The sequence below is a fragment of the Ascaphus truei genome, chromosome 2 (genome assembly GCF_040206685.1).
Source record: "Ascaphus truei isolate aAscTru1 chromosome 2, aAscTru1.hap1, whole genome shotgun sequence".
NCBI lineage: Eukaryota > Metazoa > Chordata > Amphibia > Anura > Ascaphidae > Ascaphus > Ascaphus truei.
In genome coordinates, this window is record NC_134484.1 from 195,634,640 (window position 1) to 195,656,542 (window position 21,903).

The 21,903-nt window shown below is 44.7% G+C and overlaps 1 protein-coding gene across 2 annotated transcripts in view; it reads right to left on the bottom strand.

Moving 5' to 3' along the window:
• Positions 1-21,588, bottom strand: part of ECI2 (enoyl-CoA delta isomerase 2) — a 94,696-nt gene extending 73,108 nt beyond the window's left edge. Inside the window, exon 1 of one of the 2 annotated variants that reach the window (XM_075585773.1) lies at positions 21,450-21,588. In XM_075585773.1, the coding sequence (XP_075441888.1) occupies positions 21,450-21,514 (65 nt within the window). In that variant the 5' untranslated portion in view covers positions 21,515-21,588. The remainder of the gene's footprint in view (positions 1-21,449) is intronic. The other variant, XM_075585772.1, reaches the window with a different exon arrangement.
• Between the last annotated feature and the right edge of the window lie 315 nt (positions 21,589-21,903).

Here is a 21,903-nt window from a genome sequence, read left to right on the forward strand (position 1 = left end):
CAGTGCGCGACGGAAGCAAGCTGGGCTCAGCTTCCGGCGTGCACTGGCATGCATCAGAAGCTTGGCGTGGGACAGCAACTAGAGGACAGGCAGCCAGGCCCACCTCAGCCACCGGGACACTTGTCCCGCTTCTCCTCCCTGTCGGCGGCCCTGGTGGTGATGCCAGAAACAGAAGGTGGAAGAACAGAGGTTTGCAGGGATGCCCCACCAAGCATCAGAGCCGGTGGCTGAGGGAGCTGTTTCAGCTATATTATGTAGAACATTGTTATTATTTATGTCTAAAAATCGGCATGCTGGGGAGTAAAAAAAAAAAAAATGTCCACTGGGCTTACAGCCCTTGCTTTCCCCCCCCTTTCAGGCTATTTTAATATTACGTGACATGACCCGTGCGTCATTTGACGCTGGATATTAGATAAGGGGGGCGGGGGCGTTAGCATAGGGGCTGGCAGGCAAGGGGGGGCGCAGCACAGAAAGTTTGTGTGCTCTCGAGATAGAGGATGGGTTACATTGTGCCCTAGAATGGTATTTATCAATATTATAGTGTCAGTCACATTTGTCAGCTTTTTGTGCATCACTGTAGTGTAACTGGCAGATCTAAGTAGATATAAACAGCTGTTAATGTAACCAACCTAAGGAACAGGTCAAATATATGTGACGCCTGATAAAATGTTTATTGCGTTGCACAGAATCACTAAAAGGAAAAATCAGTGACTACGGGTCTACATGGCATGAACACGGCCAATTTAACGCACAGGCCTAGATCTACTATACACTGCTAAATCACAAGACCCAACTTCCCTTTTGAATTATCTCTACAAATGTGACTTTTTATATGAATTACTGGCCGTTGCTACTATTATAAAAACAAAGGATTGTATAAACAGAAACCAAGCTGTAGATGAACAAGCTGTACTGAAGATATTCGTTTAATTAAACTTTGTTGGAAACTACAAAAAGTAGCATCTTCCCAGGGCCTCCTTTCCCTTAAGCCATGAACACATGGAAGGATTTGAAAGGATTAGAAACATGCTCAGAGCGATTATAGTGCAATCATATGTACTAAGTACTTAAAAAATAAATAAAAATTAAGTACGGATTATTATTACATCACAATTAAGATTTTAAGACAACAGCAAACTATTCTTTTCACAATGAAAATTGCGACCCTTTTGTACCTTATTAATACAATGGCTTTATGTGCACGGTACAGATGATATAAAACAAGTTGGTTAAAGATTTTAAAGAAAAACATGTCAATTTATGAGGAGGTGCTTATTTCTATTATGTCAAGTGTATTACTGCTGTAAAGCGCTATGTACGTGGATGGCGCTATATAAATAAAGATACACATATACATACAACTCACTGATTTTCTGCGAGTCTCATTCATTTTTAGCATCAGCGGTCTCAAAGTTCAATACAGTCTCACTAATAAAACAGACTGAAATGAAAATATATTTGTACAAAACAGACAAATCTCACTTATTTCAGTAATTTAAGTTCTTGACATCTCTGAGAAGAGGATGGAGAAGGTCACTTTTTGTGGAAGTGGATAGCAGGACCTACTCGACACACAATGGCATAAGACAAAAAGGTGGAGTGTGAAGAAAGTCCTACACCTCCCAAGTTCTGAACAAAAAGTTTTAAACCATAAAAAAATATTAAAATTAGTGTTTATCTGTTATATTATACATAAATACCAATGCCCAGAGGTACATCAAGATATTAGCAAGTTTTCCTAGAAATTCAACCCAAAATATAGTAACTATTTTTATATTGTGTTGTCCATTATTACTATGTACAGGAATACCATTGAAATAGTTTATGCAATTTAAATAATTTGCCATCAGGAGACTGCTTGGATAAGAATATGCAAGAGGAAATGCCAAACAAGCAGGAGACCGCTTGCATGCTAAAATCTGTTGTACTGCCATAACACAATAATGCACGCTCATTTTCTCTAGTTGCAAGCTTCTACGATCTGACCTTCATGCCTCACAGATTTCGCTACTTCCCAATACTTTACTGTTAGGACCGTACCACTGTCTTTGCACGCTCTGCATCACTCCTCCTGAAATCAATTTGCTGATATCCCATAAACTTAAGGTGACCAGAGATCCAGTTTAGCTTTGACAGTCCCGATATTTAGGCCTCTGTTCCGGTTTTCTATCGGCACCGGTCGCACATGCACGTTCGGCACTTGCCGGCTGCTCGTGGGCATGCGCCAACGGCAATCTTTGATCGCGCATGCGCGGCCGGCAAGTGTCGATCATGCATGCACATAAGCAACTGGCAAGTGCACATTGCGCACGCACAATCGGCGCTCGCCGTTCACACATGCGCAGTCACGAGCGCCAGTGTGCATGCACTTTTGTCTCGGTTTTTGCCGGGACAAATATGATCACCCTACATAAAATGTCATACATTCTTCTGTACTGTTCTCGTACACCTGACACTTCTCTCATTCACCGCTCTGTAGGTTTGGCATTCCCTTCCTCCACTCTTCGCCAATCAACCTTTTTGAACCATCTGCATAATCCATTTGGGCCAATTTATCAACACAAAGAAAAACTTGTTTTGACGTACTGCATCAATCTTGCTCCAAAATTGCGTACAGTACCAAGATACTAAAAATTGTTGCTCCAGTTAATTACAGTTCATAGAGTGTCAATTTTTAAGCAGCCAAGCTAACTTCACCTTATATCTGATGGATTTCAGTGTAGATTGAAAGGAGGAGAAAAGTGCCGCACAGAGGCACACAATTTCATATACAGTATCCCATTATAATCTGTGTGACATAAACCGCCTCCTTAACTCCTCCTTTTGACACTCAAAAAATAAGCAGATGCACATGGTGCAACAACTGGTGTAAAATCAGATACATTGGTGCAAAGAGTTGTAATACAAACCTGACGCAATTAGCCAATTTTGCCGTAAAAAAATTACCTTAGTACTGTACATAGGCTTCATAGTCTATTAACTAATGTACTTACATGTACTCCTATTGTCTCTGCAAGTAGCCCTAAATAACACTATGTAAGATTTTTGGATCAGGGACATGTTTTCCCCCAAAGTATTATTTAATTTGATGCATTTCCCTCCAGTTTTTTGTCAGTAACATTCCATGTATGTTAGTAAAAACTGTGTGCATATTTTTTGCCATATAAATAAAAACATACATAAGAGCTACAGAGTTACATACAGTAAAGCAAGATTAAAAGTTTAATAACAGAAGTTATTATATGTTTATGCCAATTTATTTTCTCGCTCACATGTGAATTTAGTTGAAGTCCATTTACACTATTTTGGTCAATGAAAATGTTAATTGGTAGAAAAATTATACAAATGTATTTCCTCCTATTTTTCTTTTATTCCATGTATTACCAGTAGACACACAGCTTGTGCTTTCTTTCCAGAAAGTGGGCAAAAAGGATTCATATATTTCTACCTACAGTACTAGGCAATATTATGCTCTGTAATCATTATTGGTTCTGGAATCAGATGGAAACAAAACGCAATATAATGGAAATAATATTGTATTTCTATAATTGAAAGAAAAAATATTTTGCTGTGAGCAATTTATCAGATGTTGTACAGTATGTTAATCGAACTTTACGATTTCCTTCTCGTTATTTTGTTAGTTAAAGGAGCAATCCAAGCGTCATTTTTCCCCTTTTCCACATAGGATTGAAGGGGGGTCTTCTGGAGCCGAATCCCATTAATTTCAGCTCCGGGAACCCCTTGCTTCCAGAGATACTTACCTCCGTAGGAGGGGGTGCCGGTATCTTGGTAGAGTTTAAAGCCCCCAGTCAGGTCGGCCAGTAGGAAACCGCACTGGATGACACCATTGCTTCCTATTGGCCCGCAGTATTTGGGAGCTTTAAAAAGCTGCCCTTACATGAACCACATAGCCTACTGGATCCCCCTATGGGAGGCAAGTATCTCTGGAAGCAGGGGGTCCCTGAAATTAATGGGGTTCAGCTCTGAGGACACCCTGCTTCACACACACACACACACACACACACACACACACAAAATAAGGGCATCGTGGATTGCTGCTTTCAATTCTTTAAAAAAATAAATAGAGAGATAGGATTAATGTCTAATTCTTCTAAAAGCATATCAAGTTTTTCTTTTTTAATTAAGCTCATGAAGCTCCTGGGCAATCATTACGGATTCTGGATTCAGCATTAAACAAAATGCACTTATACTATTCCTAAAATTTAAGAAAATATACTTTTGCCTGTGAGCAATATATCAGATGCTGACTTTCAATGTTAATGGTACACTGGTTTCCTTCTCAATTTGACAGTTGGTAAACTATTTTTTTATTAAGATAGGATTAGTATTTAATTGTTCTAGAAGCTTGCGAGGCTCTTTTTGTTTAATTAAGATAATCAGGCCTCTGGGCTTTTGTGGAAAATCGCACATATGCACACTAAAGTAAATGCTTGTTCCAGAGAGGTCTTGGAACAGGAAAACAAGAGAATCTAGCATCCTTTGGACCACCTGTGTCTTATTTTAACTCCAGCTACCATTCTCCTCATTTCCTAACATTACAGGGTTTATGAATGACGAAGAGCCAGATCCACAGAGCTCTGTTCATTCAGGGATTAACCATCACGTTACCTGAAATCAGTAACGCATAGCAACAAAGCTAATTATATGCAAAAACAACGGCCATGTTTTAACTCATTAGGAGGGAGTGAGAACGATCACGTCAAATCCCTGTATTAACCCCATTTCAATAAAAGGACCGTTCTGGTTAAGGGGAACGATTATTTTGCATATAATTATCACAGCCTTTAAAAAGGTGACAATGCCCATTCCAGACAAAAAAAACAGGACTTAGTGTTATTCATATTTGAAGATACACGTTAACACACTTAACAAAGCTCTCTGGATCTGGCCCGAAGTAGTTATCTGTAGAGATGCGCAAACGTCTAATTTTTAAAGTTTTTTTCCTTAAAATTTTGCATTTGCAGGTTTAGACGATATTTTGCCAGAAATTCACTAGAATATTCTAATTTCTTTACCAGAATTAAGCTAAAATTGACATATAAGAGCCATGGCACCTTGCACATTGACGTTTTAATGCTTGGTGTTTGCAAAGCTTTACATTTTTGCGAGAGAAAACACACAAACACACACACACACACACACACACGTCAGTCTGATTTGCATGTTTCAGCAAAAAGTGCACACATCTCTGGTACCTACAGAAGTAGTTAAGCACGGTACTGAAGGATTAACACTGTGGGGGTTCCGTTTCAGAAGCATGAACCCCCTGCATCTCCAGCGCGACAGACATGGTCCCTCGCGCCAGACTGGTTTGTCTGCAGGGCTGGGGACAGTAAGTCTTGCTACATCTTTATATGACTTAAAAACATTGGATTATATTATAAAAAAAAAAACCCCACACACAACACAAAAAATAGTTAAAAATCTCAAAACAAGATTTATTATTAAATAATTGTGAACATGGGGGGGGGGGGGGAGGAAATGCGCGGTGCTGAGCAACATGGCCATCTGAGAGGCAAGCTCCGCTAGTGAGTGTAAAAATACAAATAAAACCGATTAAATAGCTACTTAAAAAGTATGCAATGATAAAAGTACACTAAAGCTCAGAGAAGCCCCCGAGGCCACCCAAAAAGACACCACGACCCAAGACAGCAGAGTTTTTCCGAAACAAGTGCACCCGTACAACTCGAGCGGCAGAGTCACCTACATGTGGGCAGTCAGAGTTTGAATAGGATACAGAACCCTTCAGTCAGAATTCAACCAAAAAATACATAGAAGATTTCTTTAGGAACATCAAATCTCTTTTGCAGGTGTTACTAGCTGAGACCAGCAAGAGGTAGCGGAGCTAGGTATGCGGACAGACCTACTGGAGAGAAAAACTGATATGATCATAGAAGATCAAGCGCAGCTACAAGACATCTAGAAAAGCTAAGGGCCCAAAAGGCAGAGGTCATGGAAAGACAGGAAGACTCAGACAATAAGAGCCAGCGAAAAAACCTTCGAATCAGAGGGATCCCGGAGTCCATCTCGAATCCGGAGGCCTTCGTCCACAGTTGGTTCAAAATTCCAACACCAGAAAGCTCGGTGGATGCTCTATAAATAGGCCGCGATCACAGAGCTCTAAAACCGAGGCCTCCAAAAACACAGACAAACACCGGGATGTGGTATTCCGCCTCCATTATTTCAAAACAAAAAAGAGAAACTATAGCAGAAGATAAGATTACCTCCAAACTTTCAGGTATTCCCTGATCTTACACCCGCCATGTTTGCATGAAGGAGGTCGTTGAAACTGGTTACGGACATATTCCGGGCATAGGACATCAGATAGATAATCGATGGGGATTCCCGTTTATGCCGATTGTGGCACGTGAAGGAGCATCTTACACACTAAAAGACCCAGAAGTGGTGGGTTCCCCACCAGGCTGGGCATCCACCAAGACAAGAAACTGCTCCCAAGCTTAGAAGAGACTTCAACTACAGGGCACCCCAAACAGAAAAGTGATGCGACTACCTCAACAAATAAACCGGGGGACCTAGGCCCTCCCCCGTGACTGAAGACTTGATCTAAACAGCATTCCAATAACATTGAACAACATTTAATGAGCCTTGGCCGGGAGATGAAGTGGATAGACTCCTACCATCCAACTTCGAGAGGGGACAGACCTCATTGGGCTTTATGCGATGTATAACAAGTGTTTATTATATGCTCGAATGTGTTTTTGTTTTTCAGGGGACAGGGGGAGCTCCAGAAACCCGATTATGGCCCCTTTATCAAGTCTGGGCTCGAGAGATTGGTGCTGGGTAGATGGACAGGGTCTGGGGATTTGAGCTCTGCACTTTAGTCAGCACAATGATGGCCACGGCATGTGCTGGCCGGGAGCTTGCGAGCGTAATGGGGGTGGGATCAGAGTTATCTTCCTGCCGTCCCTAAAAGAGCCAAATACCGCATCTTGGGAAAGAGGGTGGGGAAGGGGGGACTGCCCATGGGGTTTCACTGTCCCCCTCGGCGGATTCCAGGCCCTCTGTGAAGCTCTCCCGTTGGTTACATGCCGTGACGGCGCTGGTCGAGATCCCGATATGATGGGTAAGCGATGAGAGGAGTGCCCTGGCTCCCCTACCATATGTCCGCTGAAGCCCCTCTAAAAGGCTCCTGGCCAAAAGCTTAAATACTATCCCTCCCCCATATCAGTACTTTTATAAATAGACTTATTAAAAAGGTAAAAGTGCAAGTTAGAAAGTTACAGAAAAGATCAAATAGAATAGTAATGGGAGGATGTAAATAAAGGAACACATTTTTTTAAGTTGTTTTAATAATCACCTGTTACCAATAGGATTAAAAAGCATGGTTGATGAGTTGGTAGCGGCTTAACTACTGGTTATGCTCGCTTTTCAATGCAGACCCCCAGAACAAAAGGTCCTCAAGTCCCTTATTAAACAACCCTTTTCAGAGGACACCTTGACCACGAGTTACCTACCATTCTCGTGGCTTCCCCTTCCTGCCTTTTTTCTTGTTAATCCCCGTATCCCCAACCCCCACAAAATGACACTATTCTAATAAGAAATTACTGTATAAATATACATACAAAACCACAAACCCCCAAAAAATCTAAGCAATACCACTGTTCCTGTCAGATCCCAAGGGACCAAAAACAGGGAGTCTTCAATTAACATCACATAATGTTAAATGACTGAATAGTCCTAACAAAAGATGTCCCGCTATGAAGGAATATTTAAAAAAATAAAAATAAAAAAAATAGATATCACTGTTACAGGAGGTTTTAATAAAAACTTCCCTAGAGCATTATTATCTTCAGCTCCAGTTAAAAAAATGAGAATAATTCTCCTACACAAATATATCCCATATCACATAGATAACACAAAGAGAGCCGCTACATAATAACATCAGGAACTGTATATGGCATAGACATCCCAATGGCAAACATATATATGCACCAAATGAAAGTCGCTCTCTTTACTTTTGAGGAGCAGAGGTAAAGTGATCCTAGGTGGAGATTTCAACAACCCGACAATTAAAGATTCGTACGATGCCAATGAAACTTAAACCTTGTTGACATTTGGAGAGAGTTACACCCACATGCACAAGACTATACATTTTACTCAGCACCACATACGTCTCACTCCTGTATTGATATGATCTTCACAGAAGCATCTTTCGTCCCCAAATCAACACAGGTAAAAAATAAACGAAATGTCATGGTCCAACCATGCCTCAGTCGAAATCAAAATAGAAAATGTATCTTCATATAATAAACATTACACCTGGAGATTAAATTAATCATTACTCAAAATCGTATCAGAGGTAGAACTAAAAGTATCACAGTTTTTCAGATCAATCTAAAGTGTCCCTTCCCTGACCACAATATGGGAAGCCCAAAAGGCTGTCATAAGAGGGAAACTAATAAGTATCACATTTTCGAGAAAACTGATAAATCCTGAGAAAATAGTACACCTCAAAAAGATGATAGCAGAGGCTGAACAAGAACACAAACATACACTGGTCATTGCTCTCTTCAGGAAACAAATACATCTTAGAGGTGAATTAAACCTATACCTAACCTCAGAGGCCGACAAATCCCTAATCTGGACCAAAATGGAATTCTTTGAAAAGGCAAATAAATCCGATTCTATGCTAGCAGCCAAGCTCCTTAATAGACAACCATATAACAAAATTAAATTTATATTAAAAAACCGTACTCTTACCTCTAACCCAGACTTAATAGTAAAGGAGTTTTATCAATACTATACCCAACTATATGATGGCAAAAAAAAAAAAAAAAAAAACATGGGCAATAAGCAGCAACCAAAATCCTTGTTAACATATCCATCATCCCTAGGCTTACCTAAACTAAAGAGGACAATTTAAAATCATTAAATAAACCAAATGAGGTGACAGCAGTAACAATCAAATCACTAAAACGCTCTAGAGCCTGGGGCTAGATGGCTTCTCGTATATATTACAAAGAAACTCACCAAAACAAACATCAATTCCAAAATGACAAAAACGAACTCTTCAGGGTGCTCGGCTCCCATCAAGTATGCTCCATGCGTCAATTTCAATAATATACATAGAGGGAAAAGACCCTGCAAATTACAACTAGCTACAGACCCACCTCACTTATCAAAGCCAACATTAAAAGTCTCTCTAAAATATTAGCTACAAAATTAAATTAATTCTTACCAGACCTGATCCACAATGACCAGGTGGGTTTTGTGCCAACCAGGTGATACTGTACTACTAGGAGAGCTATAGGTGGCATAGCATATTCCAAAAAACATAATATCCCCATGATGCTTATGGCCCTTGACACTGAAAAAATGTTTATCAGAATCGATTGGACCTACATGAGAGCCACTTTGGAGACATTTGGTATTAGTGGCACATATCATGAGGAAAAAAATTTTTTATAAAAAATTATACATATACATACATACATATACACACACCACCCCCAACAGCTAGAGAGACGTGCCTTGGGACGGGATTGGATGTAATAAATATCAGAGGAGAAACAAGACAGAGTAGAACCACTGGCAGCCACAATTACAGCTAACAGATATAAATGGAATCAACATACAGTAGCGAGCTCTGAATACAAAATATCCTTATTTGCGTACAGTATGCATCCTCCTTACAATTTCCAGGCTCTTGACCTCTCTACCCTCCTTAAATCAGAGAACTAGACATATTCCACGCTCTATCAGGGATTAAGATTAATAATAATAGTAAATCGTAGGATTACATGTGAACCTCCGTCCTCAGACTATCCAACTCAAACTTAATCTTATACTATATTAGTGAAAGCACTGTATGTTTGCCTGCCTGTCTGGATGTCCGGTGTACACACACACACACACACACACACACACACACACACACACACACACACACACACACACACACTCTCCCCTCTCCAAATCACCTCTCCCCCCTCCCCAGCGGCATCACCTCTCCCCCTCCCCGCTACAAATCACCTCTCCCCCCTCCCCAGCGGCATCACCTCTCCCCCTCCCCAAATCACCTCTCCCCCCTCCCCAGCGGCATCACCCCTCCCCGCTCCAAATCACCTCTCCCCCTCCCCGCTCCAAATCACCTCTCCCCCTCCCCGCTCCAAATCACCCCTCCCCGCTCCAAATCACCCCTCCCCGCTCCAAATCACCCCTCCCCGCTCCAAATCACCCCTCCCCGCTCCAAATCACCCCTCCCCGCTCCAAATCACCTCTCCCCGCTCCAAATCACCTCTCCCCGCTCCAAATCACCTCTCCCCGCTCCCCAGCGGCATCACCTCTTCCCCCTCCCCAGCGGCATCACCTCTTCCCCCTCCCCAGCGGCATCACCTCTCCCCCTCCCCGCTCCAAATCACCTTTCCCCCTCTCCAGGGGCATCACCTCTCCCCCCTCACCGCTCCAAATCACCTCTCCCCCTCACCGCTCCAAATCACCTCTCCCCGCTCCAAATCACCTCTCCCCGCTCCAAATCACCTCTCCCCCCTCCCCGCTCCAAATCACCTCTCCCCCCTCCCCGCTCCAAATCACCTCGCTTCTCGCAGCTGCCACGCGGCGCGTAAGATGGCGGACCCCCTTCCTCCCTCGCGGCGCCGAGTCAGACGGTGGCGGCGCCCGGAAGTACAGGTAGGTGTCGCTCCCCACCTCCGGCGCCAAACGGAACTGAGAAAGGGCGCATCAACTGAGGTGTGTGTGTGTGTGTGTGTGTGTCACTGTCCACTGCCCCCCCCTCCTGTCCACTGCCCCCCCCCTCCTGTCCACTGCCCCCCCCCCTCCTGTCCACTGCCCCCCCCCTCCTGTCCACTGCCCCCCCCCTCCTGTCCACTGCCCCCCCCCCCTCCTGTCCACTGCCCCCCCCCTCCTGTCCACTGCCCCCCCCCCCTCCTGTCCACTGCCCCCCCCCCTCCTGTCCACTGCCCCCCCCCCCCTCCTGTCCACTGCCCCCCCCCCTCCTGTCCACTGCCCCCCCCCCTCCTGTCCACTGCCCCCCCCCCTCCTGTCCACTGCCCCCCCCCCCCCTCCTGTCCACTGCCCCCCCCTTCTGTCCACTGCCCCCCCCCTCCTGTCCACTGCCCCCCCCCCTCCTGTCCACTGCCCCCCCCCTCCTGTCCACTGCCCCCCCCCCTCCTGTCCACTGCCCCCCCCCCTCCTGTCCACTGCCCCCCCCCCTCCTGTCCACTGCCCCCCCCCCTCCTGTCCACTGCCCCCCCCCCTCCTGTCCACTGCCCCCCCCCCCTCCTGTCCACTGCCCCCCCCCTCCTGTCCACTGCCCCCCCCCTCCTGTCCACTGCAGGAAATGCAGGGGGAGGAATCCATGCCTTTGAGGCGCCCCCCCCCCCTTTGACGCCCCCCCCCTCCCTTTGACGCCCCCCCCCCTCCCTTTGACGCCCCCCCCCCCTTTGACGCCCCCCCCTCTCCCTTTGACGCCCCCCCCCTCCCTTTGACGCCGCCCCCCCCCCTCCCTTTGACGCCCCCCCCCCTCCCTTTGACGCCCCCCCCCTCCCTTTGACGCCCCCCCCCTGCCTTTGACGCCTCCCCCTGCCTTTGACGCCCCGCGCGCACACACTGACTGACTGCCGCACGCACGCACACACTGACTGACGCGCACACAAACCCTGACTGACGCACGCACACACTGACTGAGGCACACACTGACTGTGTGTGCGTCAGTCAGTCTGTGTGTGTTTGTGTTTCTGCCTCAGACTCACTGACGCGCGAGCAAACACACAGTGACTGACGCACACACGCTACATGAAGCTGTAAAGGAGGGAGGGAGGGGGGGGACTGGATTGATGTGAATGGGGGACAAACAGAGAGAGGGGGGAGGAGAGAGAGGAACGGGAACATTACATCCCGGGCAACGCCGGGTCTCTCAGCTAGTTTCAACTATAAATGGAAATGACATGGTCTCATTTGAAATAAATTATCAAAAAAACAATTACTTGGGTTTAACAAAGACCTTAAACTTTGGAAAGGCAGATTTTAATAAACTGCGGTCTAATCTACAAGTAATACACTGGGATGATGTTTTTGCAGGGAAAAATGTAGAAGATAAATGGGCAGTCTTTAAAACATTGTTAGATAAGCACACTTATACTTATTACCCAAGGGTATATACTGATAAAAGAAATAAGTCAAAACCAATGTGGCTAAATAAACAGGTAGGGGAGGAAATGGACAAGAAGAGGAAGGCGTTTAGATTCTTTAAGTCAGAAGGGACGGAGACATCGTATCAGAATTATAAGGAATGTAACAAAAATTGCAAAAGGGCAATCAAATTAGCAAAAATGGATAATGAAAAAAGGATTGCAATAGAAAGTAAGGTCAATCCTAAAATGTTCTTTAAGTACCTTAACAAAAAAAAATAAGAAAAGAAAATATAGGACCCTTTCAGTGTGAGATTGGTAGGCAGATTATTGGAGATAAGGAAAAAGCAGAGGTATTAAACAAATTCTTTGCCTCTGTGTTTACCAGGGAAGAATCAAGTTCAATAGTAGTGCCGCAGGAGGAAGCCACAACCTCCATATTAATGAACAATTGGTTAACTGAGGAAGAAGTTCATAAGCGACTTGAAAAAATTTAAGTAAATAAGGCACCTGGCCCCCATGGCATACATCCAAGAGTTCAAGGAGTTAAGCTCAGTAATAGCCAAACCATTATATTTAATATTCAAGGACTCCATTTCCACAGGCTCATTACCACAAGATTGACGTAAAGCAGATGTGGTGCCTATATTTCAAAACGAAGCTAGATCACAACTGGGGAATTACAGACCTGTAAGCCTGACTTCAATAGTGGGGAAACTACTTGAATGTTTAATACGGGATAATATTTAGGAATACCTAATGGAAAACAAAATTATTAGTAATAGTCAGCATGGATATATGAAGGATAGATCATGCCAAACTAACCTTATTTGTTTCTTTGAGGAGGCAACTGGGTAATGCAGTTGATGTGGTCTACTTAGATTTTACAAAGGCTTTTGATACGGTTTCACACAAGAGGTTGGTGTACAAAATAAAGAAACTTGGACTCAGTAATGATATATGTACCTGGATTGAAAACTGGTTAAAGGACAGCCAACAGAGGGTTGTCAAAAATGGAACTTTTTCAGGTTGGGCTAATGTCGTGAGTGGAGTACCTCAGGGATTGGTACTGGGACCCCTGCTTTTTTACTTGTTTATTAATGACCTTGAGGTTGGCATCAAGAGCAAAGTCTCCATCTTCGCTGATGATACTAAATTGTGTAAGGTAATAGAATCAGAGCAAGATGTAATTTCTCTTCAGAGAGACTGGAAACGTGGGCAGGTAAATGGCAGATGAGGTTTAATTCAGATAAATGTAAGGTTATGCATTTTGGATGCAAGAATAAAAAGACGACTTACAAATTAAATGGGGAAAAATTGGGGGGAATCCTTGATGGAGAAGGATTTAGGAGTGCTTGTAGACAAGCAGGCTTAGAAATAGTGCCCAAAGTCATGCAGTAGCTGCAAAGGCAAACAAGATCTTATCTTGCATTAAATGGCAATGGATGGAAGGGAAGTAAACATAATTATGCCCCTTTACAAAGCATTAGTAAGACCACACCTTGAATATGGAGTACAATTTTGGGCACCAATCCTAAGAAAATACATTATGGAACTAGAGAGAGTGCAGAGAAGAGCCACCAAATTAATAAAGGGGATGGACAATCTAACTTATGAAGAGAGGCTAGCTAAATTAGATTTATTTACATTAGAAAAGAGGCGTCTAATAGGGGATATGATAACTATATACAAATATATTCGGGGGCAATACAAGGAGCTTTCAAAAGAACTATTCATCCCACGGGCAGTACAAAGGAATCGGGGCCATCCCTTAAGGTTGGAGGAAAGGAGTTTTCACCAGCAACAAAGGAAAGGGTTCTTTACAGTAAGGGCAGTTAAAATGTGGAATTCATTATCCATGGAGACTGTGATGGCAGATACAATAGATTTGTTCAAAAAAAGGGTTGGACATCTTTTTAGATGGGAAAGGTATACAGGGATATACCAAATAAGTATACATGGGAAGGATGTTGATCCAGGGATTAATCCGATTGCCAATTCTTGGAGTCAGGAAGGAATTTATACTTCCCCTGATGAGATATCATTGGATGATATGACTCTGGGTTTTTTTTGTTTGCCTTCCTCTGGATCAATAAGTAAGTATATATAGGATAAAGTGTCTGTTGTTTAAATTTAGCATAGGTTGAACTTGATGGACGTACGTCTTTTTTTAACCTCATCTACTATGTAACTATGTAACATATCATCCGATATAACACATGTAAATAGAACACAGTCATACAAGACACTATATAAAAGCACACTATCCAGATATTATCCAAACAATAAATAAAGTACATCTATCCACATATATATATATATATATATATATATAGATACATTCTATCAGGTTGCTTTTTTGTATACTGCTGTATAGAATAAGAGATCCTGGCATTGCTTTTAAAATTGCTTTTAAACCCTTGTTACATAGTAATTAGGAGAGTTACCCACCTCATCTGATTTTTACCTGGTGCAGGTGTTTTGTGTTAAGTCTGCCTATATCTATGTACTCCCCACACTGATGTATCACTCTTTGACAAAGGCCTGAGGGCTGAAACGCGTCAGAGGATCCATCAGCTACACATGTCTGTTTAATAAACCTTTTTTAGTCACCACCCTCGTCTAAACCCTGTTTGCTTTACGGCTGTGCTCCGCTTTGCTTCCTGCTGCTGCTGGAGGAGTTCCCCTGCATTTTCCCGCTGGACTGCATGCCGTTACTTGAAACAAAATTACATTTAAAATACTTTAATTCAAATTAACGAATTTCCTAATCATCCATGTCAGCAGCCCCCCCCCCCCCAAGTCAGCATCGCCCCCCTCACCCCCCAAGTCAGCATCCCATGTCCGCTGCCCACCCCCCATGTCATTTCAGCAGTCCCCCCAGCCCATTTCATCAGCCCCCCCAGCCCATTTCATTTCATCAGCCGCCCCCCGTCATTTCAGCAGACCCCCAAGCCCATTTCATTTCAGCAGCCCCCCAAGCCCATTTCATTTCAGCAGCCCCCCAGCCCATTTCATTTCAGCAGCCCCCCAAGCCCATTTCATTTCAGCAGCCCCCCAAGCCCATTTCATTTCAGCAGCCCCCCAAGCCCATTTCATTTCAGCAGCCCCCCAAGCCCATTTCATTTCAGCAGCCCCCCCAGCCCATTCCATGTCAGCAGCCCCCCCAAGTCAACAGCCCCCCTAAGTCAGCAGCCCCCCCCAAGTCAGCAGCCCATGTCAGCATCCCGAAGTCAGAATCTCATGTCATTAACCCCCCCCCCCCCCCCCCGCAAGTCATTTCAGCAGCCCCCACAGCCCATTCCATTTCGGCAGCCCCCCCCCCCAATGCCTACCTGATGATGTTGGCGGCGGCAAGAGAGGTGGCGTTGGCAGCAACAGAAGCGTGGGGGAAGCGCGCTCTAGCAGCAGACCCAGAAGTTCCGGGTCGCACTACACTGCTGGAGCGCGTCCCCCTGCTGGAGCAGGCTGAGAGGGATGGGGGGTTTGGGGGATTAGGAGAGAGCGCGCATTCAAACAGATTGCTGAAGTGCTCTCCTACGCTGGAGCGCGCTCTTCCTTTCTCTACCAGGGAAGGGGGGGGTGAAGGGGGAAGGAGTTGAAGGGGGTCAGTCGCGGGCCGCACAGGGTGCCCCGGCGGCATATGCTGTGCAGGCCTGCTCTAGAGTAACACTGATAATGGTCAGCCTCTCCCCAATAATGAAGGGTAAAGATATGGTACTCACATATAGCAGCTTATCCTGATGTGTGCATCACGTAAATCGGTAGTAGAAAGAAGCATCCAAAAAAAATGGGGACGGAGCACAGCTGTGAAATGTAGGGGCCAACACCAGCAAATGAAGGTTAAAAAAATTAAACTTTAATAATCATGGTACGAAGAGAACATATAGCAAAACACTCTAACGCGTTTCAGGCTGACGCCCTTTATCAAAGGGTATAATATAATATAATATAATGATGATAATAATATATGATAAAGGGCGTCAGCCTCAAACAGGTAGGGACTTTTTTTTTTTTTTAGCGCGAGCACCGCGTGCGCTGCTTGGGCGGCAATGAGGAGGTCGCCACGGGGTCAAATCCAGTCGCCCCGGGTCTGTGGATTTGTCGAACACTGTATGTAGGGACAAGCACAGATAACATTCCAAGAGACACTGTTTTTAAGTATACCCTTTGCTTGCTTCATTCATTATAACATCGCCGGAAGAAGAGATCAGTGTATCTCGAAAGCTCGCACAAATAAAAGCATTTTGTTAGCCACAGAACGGTATCATCTATTTATTTTTTGAGCTATAGAGATATAGAGATATATATAAATAATCACTTTATATGTGTGACTGTGGCTTAGTTTGGCATCTGAAGGTATCCACATTAAAATAACCTTAATACCAACCCTTGGGAAACACAACCTCTCACCTCATGAGCCCATGTGGAGCACATATTTTGAATGTGGTTGTCTTCAGTGAATACCAGTGAAACACTATTTTCTCCCCACCTCATCTGTACACAAACTGTGTGCGACCATTAGAATTGATGACCTGTGCAGAACCATAAATGTCTGCTATGAATGATTGCTGTGACACCAGACTAAGCCATATTAAAACACTGCAATTTCAATCCTTTACTGGTGGACACAAAGGCAAAGCAACGTGTTGTAGAGGTCACTGCACCAGTAGGCCGGTGTCATGATTATCTCATGAGATAAAGTATTTTAATCAACCTGGGTGCTTCAGGGGTTAATGTGGTTACCATTTATCTTAAAAATAAAATATATTGGGTTTATGACAGGTCAAGACCCTTCCTGAGTTTTGGCAGATCTGCAAAGAGGTCGTAATTGGTGGGTTATTACTTGTACTTGGCTCAATAAATAATTATTTTTGTAGAAATCCGTGGTGCCGTTTCTCATCGGATAGCTGAAAATTGGAGTGCAGACAGGGATTCCTTGAACCAGGAGCACCGGTGAATATAAGTACTTAATCTTATTGGTGTGCCGCAATATCCCTTGTTTATGTTATCACTTATGACATGTTTATAAACAACAGATTATGCCATTTACCTTTGAGAAAGGCCCTTGTGGCCGAAACGTCAGATCATTGGCTGAATAAATTTTCTAAGCAGAAATCCGCAGTGCTCAGGTTTTTTCCTTTCATATGTTTATAAACAAGCCACTTTTAAAAGAATCGGTGATAGTCTTGAATGATCACTTGTGCATCACAGAGGTGTGACACACAAGCCGCCACTTAGTTGGGGGGCTTAAATAAAAAAAATGAAAATATCGGGTTATAACGTTTTGAGATTTGAAATCTTTCAAGGAGATGAATGCAAAAGGACAAGACACTTCATGTCTAGGAGGTGAGCAGGGAGAGATATCCATTTGTCACTCAAATTTAGTCGTCATATTCGTCAAACTCGCCTGAATCGATTGATATGACTCGTGTGTCTAAATATTATAAGACTTAAGAAGTGAGGTCTTTCATATATCTAGGCACCTTTTAAACGTCTTTTTAGAGCAGGGGGTTTTCAGTCGTAAAACCGTTAACCTAGCAGCTGATTTACGACAGAGGTGGGCTTATGTTGTTTCAATGGGGGAAAAGTCTTAGCAAGGTATTATGAAAATCAGAAATCAACAGAACTTTGAACTCAAATGGGCTCCACCCTACGCGTTTCATCTCGTGTAGAGACTTTACCCCTGAAGAAGTTTCTACACAAGACGAAACGCATAGGGTGGAGGCCATTTGAGTTAACCTTATGCTCCAACATCAGATACTCGGACTGCATAATACAACTGTGCAGTCACTGCATATACAGCTAGAACTCAAAGATCAGCTGCAGGGATTTTCACAGATGACAGCTTTCCCCGGCTCCTCCTGACGTCATCTCTGTGGAACACAGAGGGGGAGACCCATGTGAGCTGGAGCTCCGGACTGACTCAGCGTCTTGACTGTGATCGGCGTGGAGACCTGACTGTTCCCGGCTTACTATTGCAGCTGTTCTTACGATTGTCATCCTACAATGCCCGATTTATCTGCTACATTGTAAGTAACTCTACTACTTGCACTGTATTATCAATACATACGTACTTCACCATATTGGATCCTATCTTTATTTTACATTCTGCAAGAACTTTGGAACATTGTTTTTCACGGACCTTTTTAGTCTAATTTGTCCCTTTTAGTCAGAGATTGAAATTTATTATTCCTTCCTGTAATTTGCGCATGTTTATATCTTTTGTATTTATATTCTGGTGACTGTATGACCTAAACAGTGTGGCAGCATTTACAGATACATCCTTCACCTAAGCCTGCTGGTAATTTACACACCTTATCCCTTTCTAGAGCCCAGGGTCTCAGGTCCCTGTTTATTATAGGGACGGAAAAAAAACTATACACTCAACACACAAGAATCTGTTGTAGCAAAATGTGTCCAAAAATGTAAATACAAAGCGTGCAACAGTTCATTCAGAGATCAAAGCATCACTTATTAAATGTATGTATGTGTAGCCGGGACCCTCTTTCCACCCTTTTTGTTGTTATGGGTGGGTATGCTGCAGTTAGGGAACACTCCGATAACGGAGGTTCCGCATATGGGAGCCGCCATGTTTTGGTTGGCATCAGCGCAAACTTAGCCTAGCAGAGGTTGCGCATGCGCAGAGCGAGGGTGAGGAAAAGCCCGCGAAGGAGGTAGAGCACGACGGGTCCCAGCAGCCCCCGCGGGTCCCCGTGATGCGCCTGGACCAATGAGGTGCGAGGCCAGGAGGAAAAGGAAGTGGTTGCGCGCACGTGAGGGCAGAGTTGGTTGGAGAGGAGGAGCTTCAGTGTGGGGAGGCAGACCACCCCCTACCTAGGCCGCATGCCCCAGGCCCAGTTAAGCCCTGAGTCCCCGTAGAGACAAGCGGAGCTAGGGACTGGCCATAGTTAGGTTCCGGTTCCCCTTATTGCCACACTATCACCACCGGACAGTTATAAGTTGGCGGGAGGTCTGGGCGCAGACCCCGCTATCAAGCCGCAGCGTGTCTGTGTGGGATCGCCCTAGACACCTACGGGTGACGTCATCTACACCTCGCTGATCCTTTGTGAAGATTGTAGCCGCACCGGGTACTGGAGTGCCCGGCAGGTAATTCTAACGTGCACCAACGGTACCATCCTTCATTCAGGACACAGTGGCTGCGCCGTCACACTCATACACATTCATTGACTCACTTGAGGGTGGGAGAACTATTCCCAAGGGGAACTGGACACGGGGTGGGATCACCCAGTGAAGGGCGAAGGGAGGGTGAGTGTTCGGCGAGACGCAGAGTATAGTGTCTCCTCTAGGGAGGGACACCTGTTGGTATAACATATATGGTTACTGCAAGTAAAGTTAATTGGTTAAGGGATATTGCTGAGTGTGTGTTATGTACATAAGTCCTGCGAAGACTCACTTCCCCTCGGGCGGAAGCTGTCGCAGGTGGAGGCGCAGGTAATACAGCATATGGTAGTGGCCTGTGTTCGCTAGGAACCAGGGCTACATATGTATGTATAATAAACATGGACCTGAGACCTTGGCAGATATATATTAATTATATATTTTGCATATTTCTTGGGTGGTGGAAGCAGACAGATACAATTGCAATTAACTAAGGGGTAAATATTAACTCATTGAAAGTTCCTTGCAGAGGAGAAAGGTGAGTTGGCTAGAGTAGCCGTGTGTATTAACCCTGGTTGCATATCTAAGTCACATGCTCACTTGAGTGCTGTTCGTGACAGATGGTATATGGGGAAAGATTTAGGGGAGATATTGTTCATTTGAGAGACCTTTGCGAAAGTGAAAAGTGGGCCAGCCAGAGAGCGGTGTATTAACCCGTATGCAGGTCACGCGCTCACAGGTGTGCCGTGCGTGACAGCCGGTAAACCACTTCAGTGACAAATGGGATTGCCCCATTCTGAGATACGAGGTGCACAAACTTTTCCATCTACACCCCTCTGCCTGCTCTCCCCCCTTACCTGTTCTCCGGTATCTCTGATGTCACGTCATGTGGCGTCGCATTGCCAAGGCAACGTGTCACCAGAAGACGCCAGAGACCAGGTAAGGAACTTACAGAGGCCTCTTCTGTGCTCCCCCAGCATTTCATTTAAATGCTTTGGGGAAGAACGCTGGGACTTTGTAAGCACTGCGCCCCCCCCCCCCCCCACAGAAAGTGTCACACACCCCAGTTTGTGCACTCCTGAATTAAGGTACTCTTAAAATACTGGTGTACGGTAGTCTGGCTTATTTTTAGATTGCTTATTAGAAATGACAAAATATACGTTTGCACCAGAAAGTGGCTTCACTGCTGATAGGGTCTGTAACACAGCAAGGCTGCATCCCTACTGGCGCTGAGCGTGCTGTGCTTCTTGTACTCTATGTTGACGTCCCCGATCATGCGGCGCACGCTCTTCCAAGTTTGGCGTTTGAGGAGACAAAAAAAGTTAGTTTGAAGAGCGCTCAACATGCACCCAATGCTCCCACGCACGCACTTGCAAAATAGACAGGACACCCAGCACTCATGCTTAGAGAGTTGGTGACGTCACAGCTGTCGAGCATGAGCGCGGTCAGCGCCAGCGGGGATGCAGCTTTAGGCTGCTGCCAGGCAGGGCGCTGGCGCTCGTTCGCAGTGACGTCGCTCGGCCGAGCGATTTGTGTGCGGCTAGGTCCACGCAGGTCTGGGGGCGCGGCCACGACGTCACGAAGCTGGTTTGCCCTCATTGGGCGAACCGCTAAAGTGACGCGCTTGCGGGCGGCAAATTTAAATTTGCTTGCTCTGCAAGCATCTAAGTGCCGAACAGGCGCAGGCGCTCGCCTCAATGTGTTTCACAGCGGCCAGCGTGAGCACGCCCGCCCAGTACCACCCTGGACAAGCCCTTATTCACTTCAAGCTTGTATTAGAAGCCCATTTAGAACAGACTGCAATATATAGAAATTGACAAAGATTAAAGTTTACCACATTAGAAGTGAGTTTCACTCACTGGAAAGCATTTTCAATGTTACACAGACTTCAATAAAAGTAGAATTTCCCATTAAGTCAGTTTTTGACAACTCAGGCAACCTTGTGAATATAAAGTGAAATACATTCAGACATTTCATCCCCATAGTATATACACATACAGTATATACTTATGTAGTTTACAGTACAAGGAGCATCTTAGGACATACTTGAAAACGAGGTAACTCATTGTATATTTATCCTGGTAAAATATCTTATGTATTTATTATTCTCTAAATAATATTTATAAGTGTAGATTTGACTGCACAGCACCTTAGTGTCACAAACCACATACTGTGTGTGCAAGGGATAGAGCTCACCTGATTCCTCTGGAAAGTGTTAGCCACCCGCAGCTGTTTGCACAAAACAAGGCGGCAGCAATCATACCGGTAGGTTACAATGAGTCTCCTCTGCACAGAGTACCACACTTTACACCAGCCTGTAACAAGCAGCAGCGACTCCCCCAATCACAGGCAAAGACTCTGTGAGAGGAGTATCTCAGGCAGATGTAACACCTCCCCTGATTGGATCACGGAGGCTGCTCCTGATTGGAAGCAGAGGGTCTCGGTCTACCTGGAAGTGGAAGGAGTCAGCTTGCTGAAGCAGTGACAGGCTGTGGGTCAGTGACAGCTGTATGTAACACTCCCTGCTGCAGAGGGAGCTGTGCTTTGTTTGAAAAGAAAGAGTGACTGCTGTTCGTTTTAATACTGACAACTATACAACCATGCACATGCTCACACTCAGCTGCACACCGGAGCTTCACAGATTGAATAA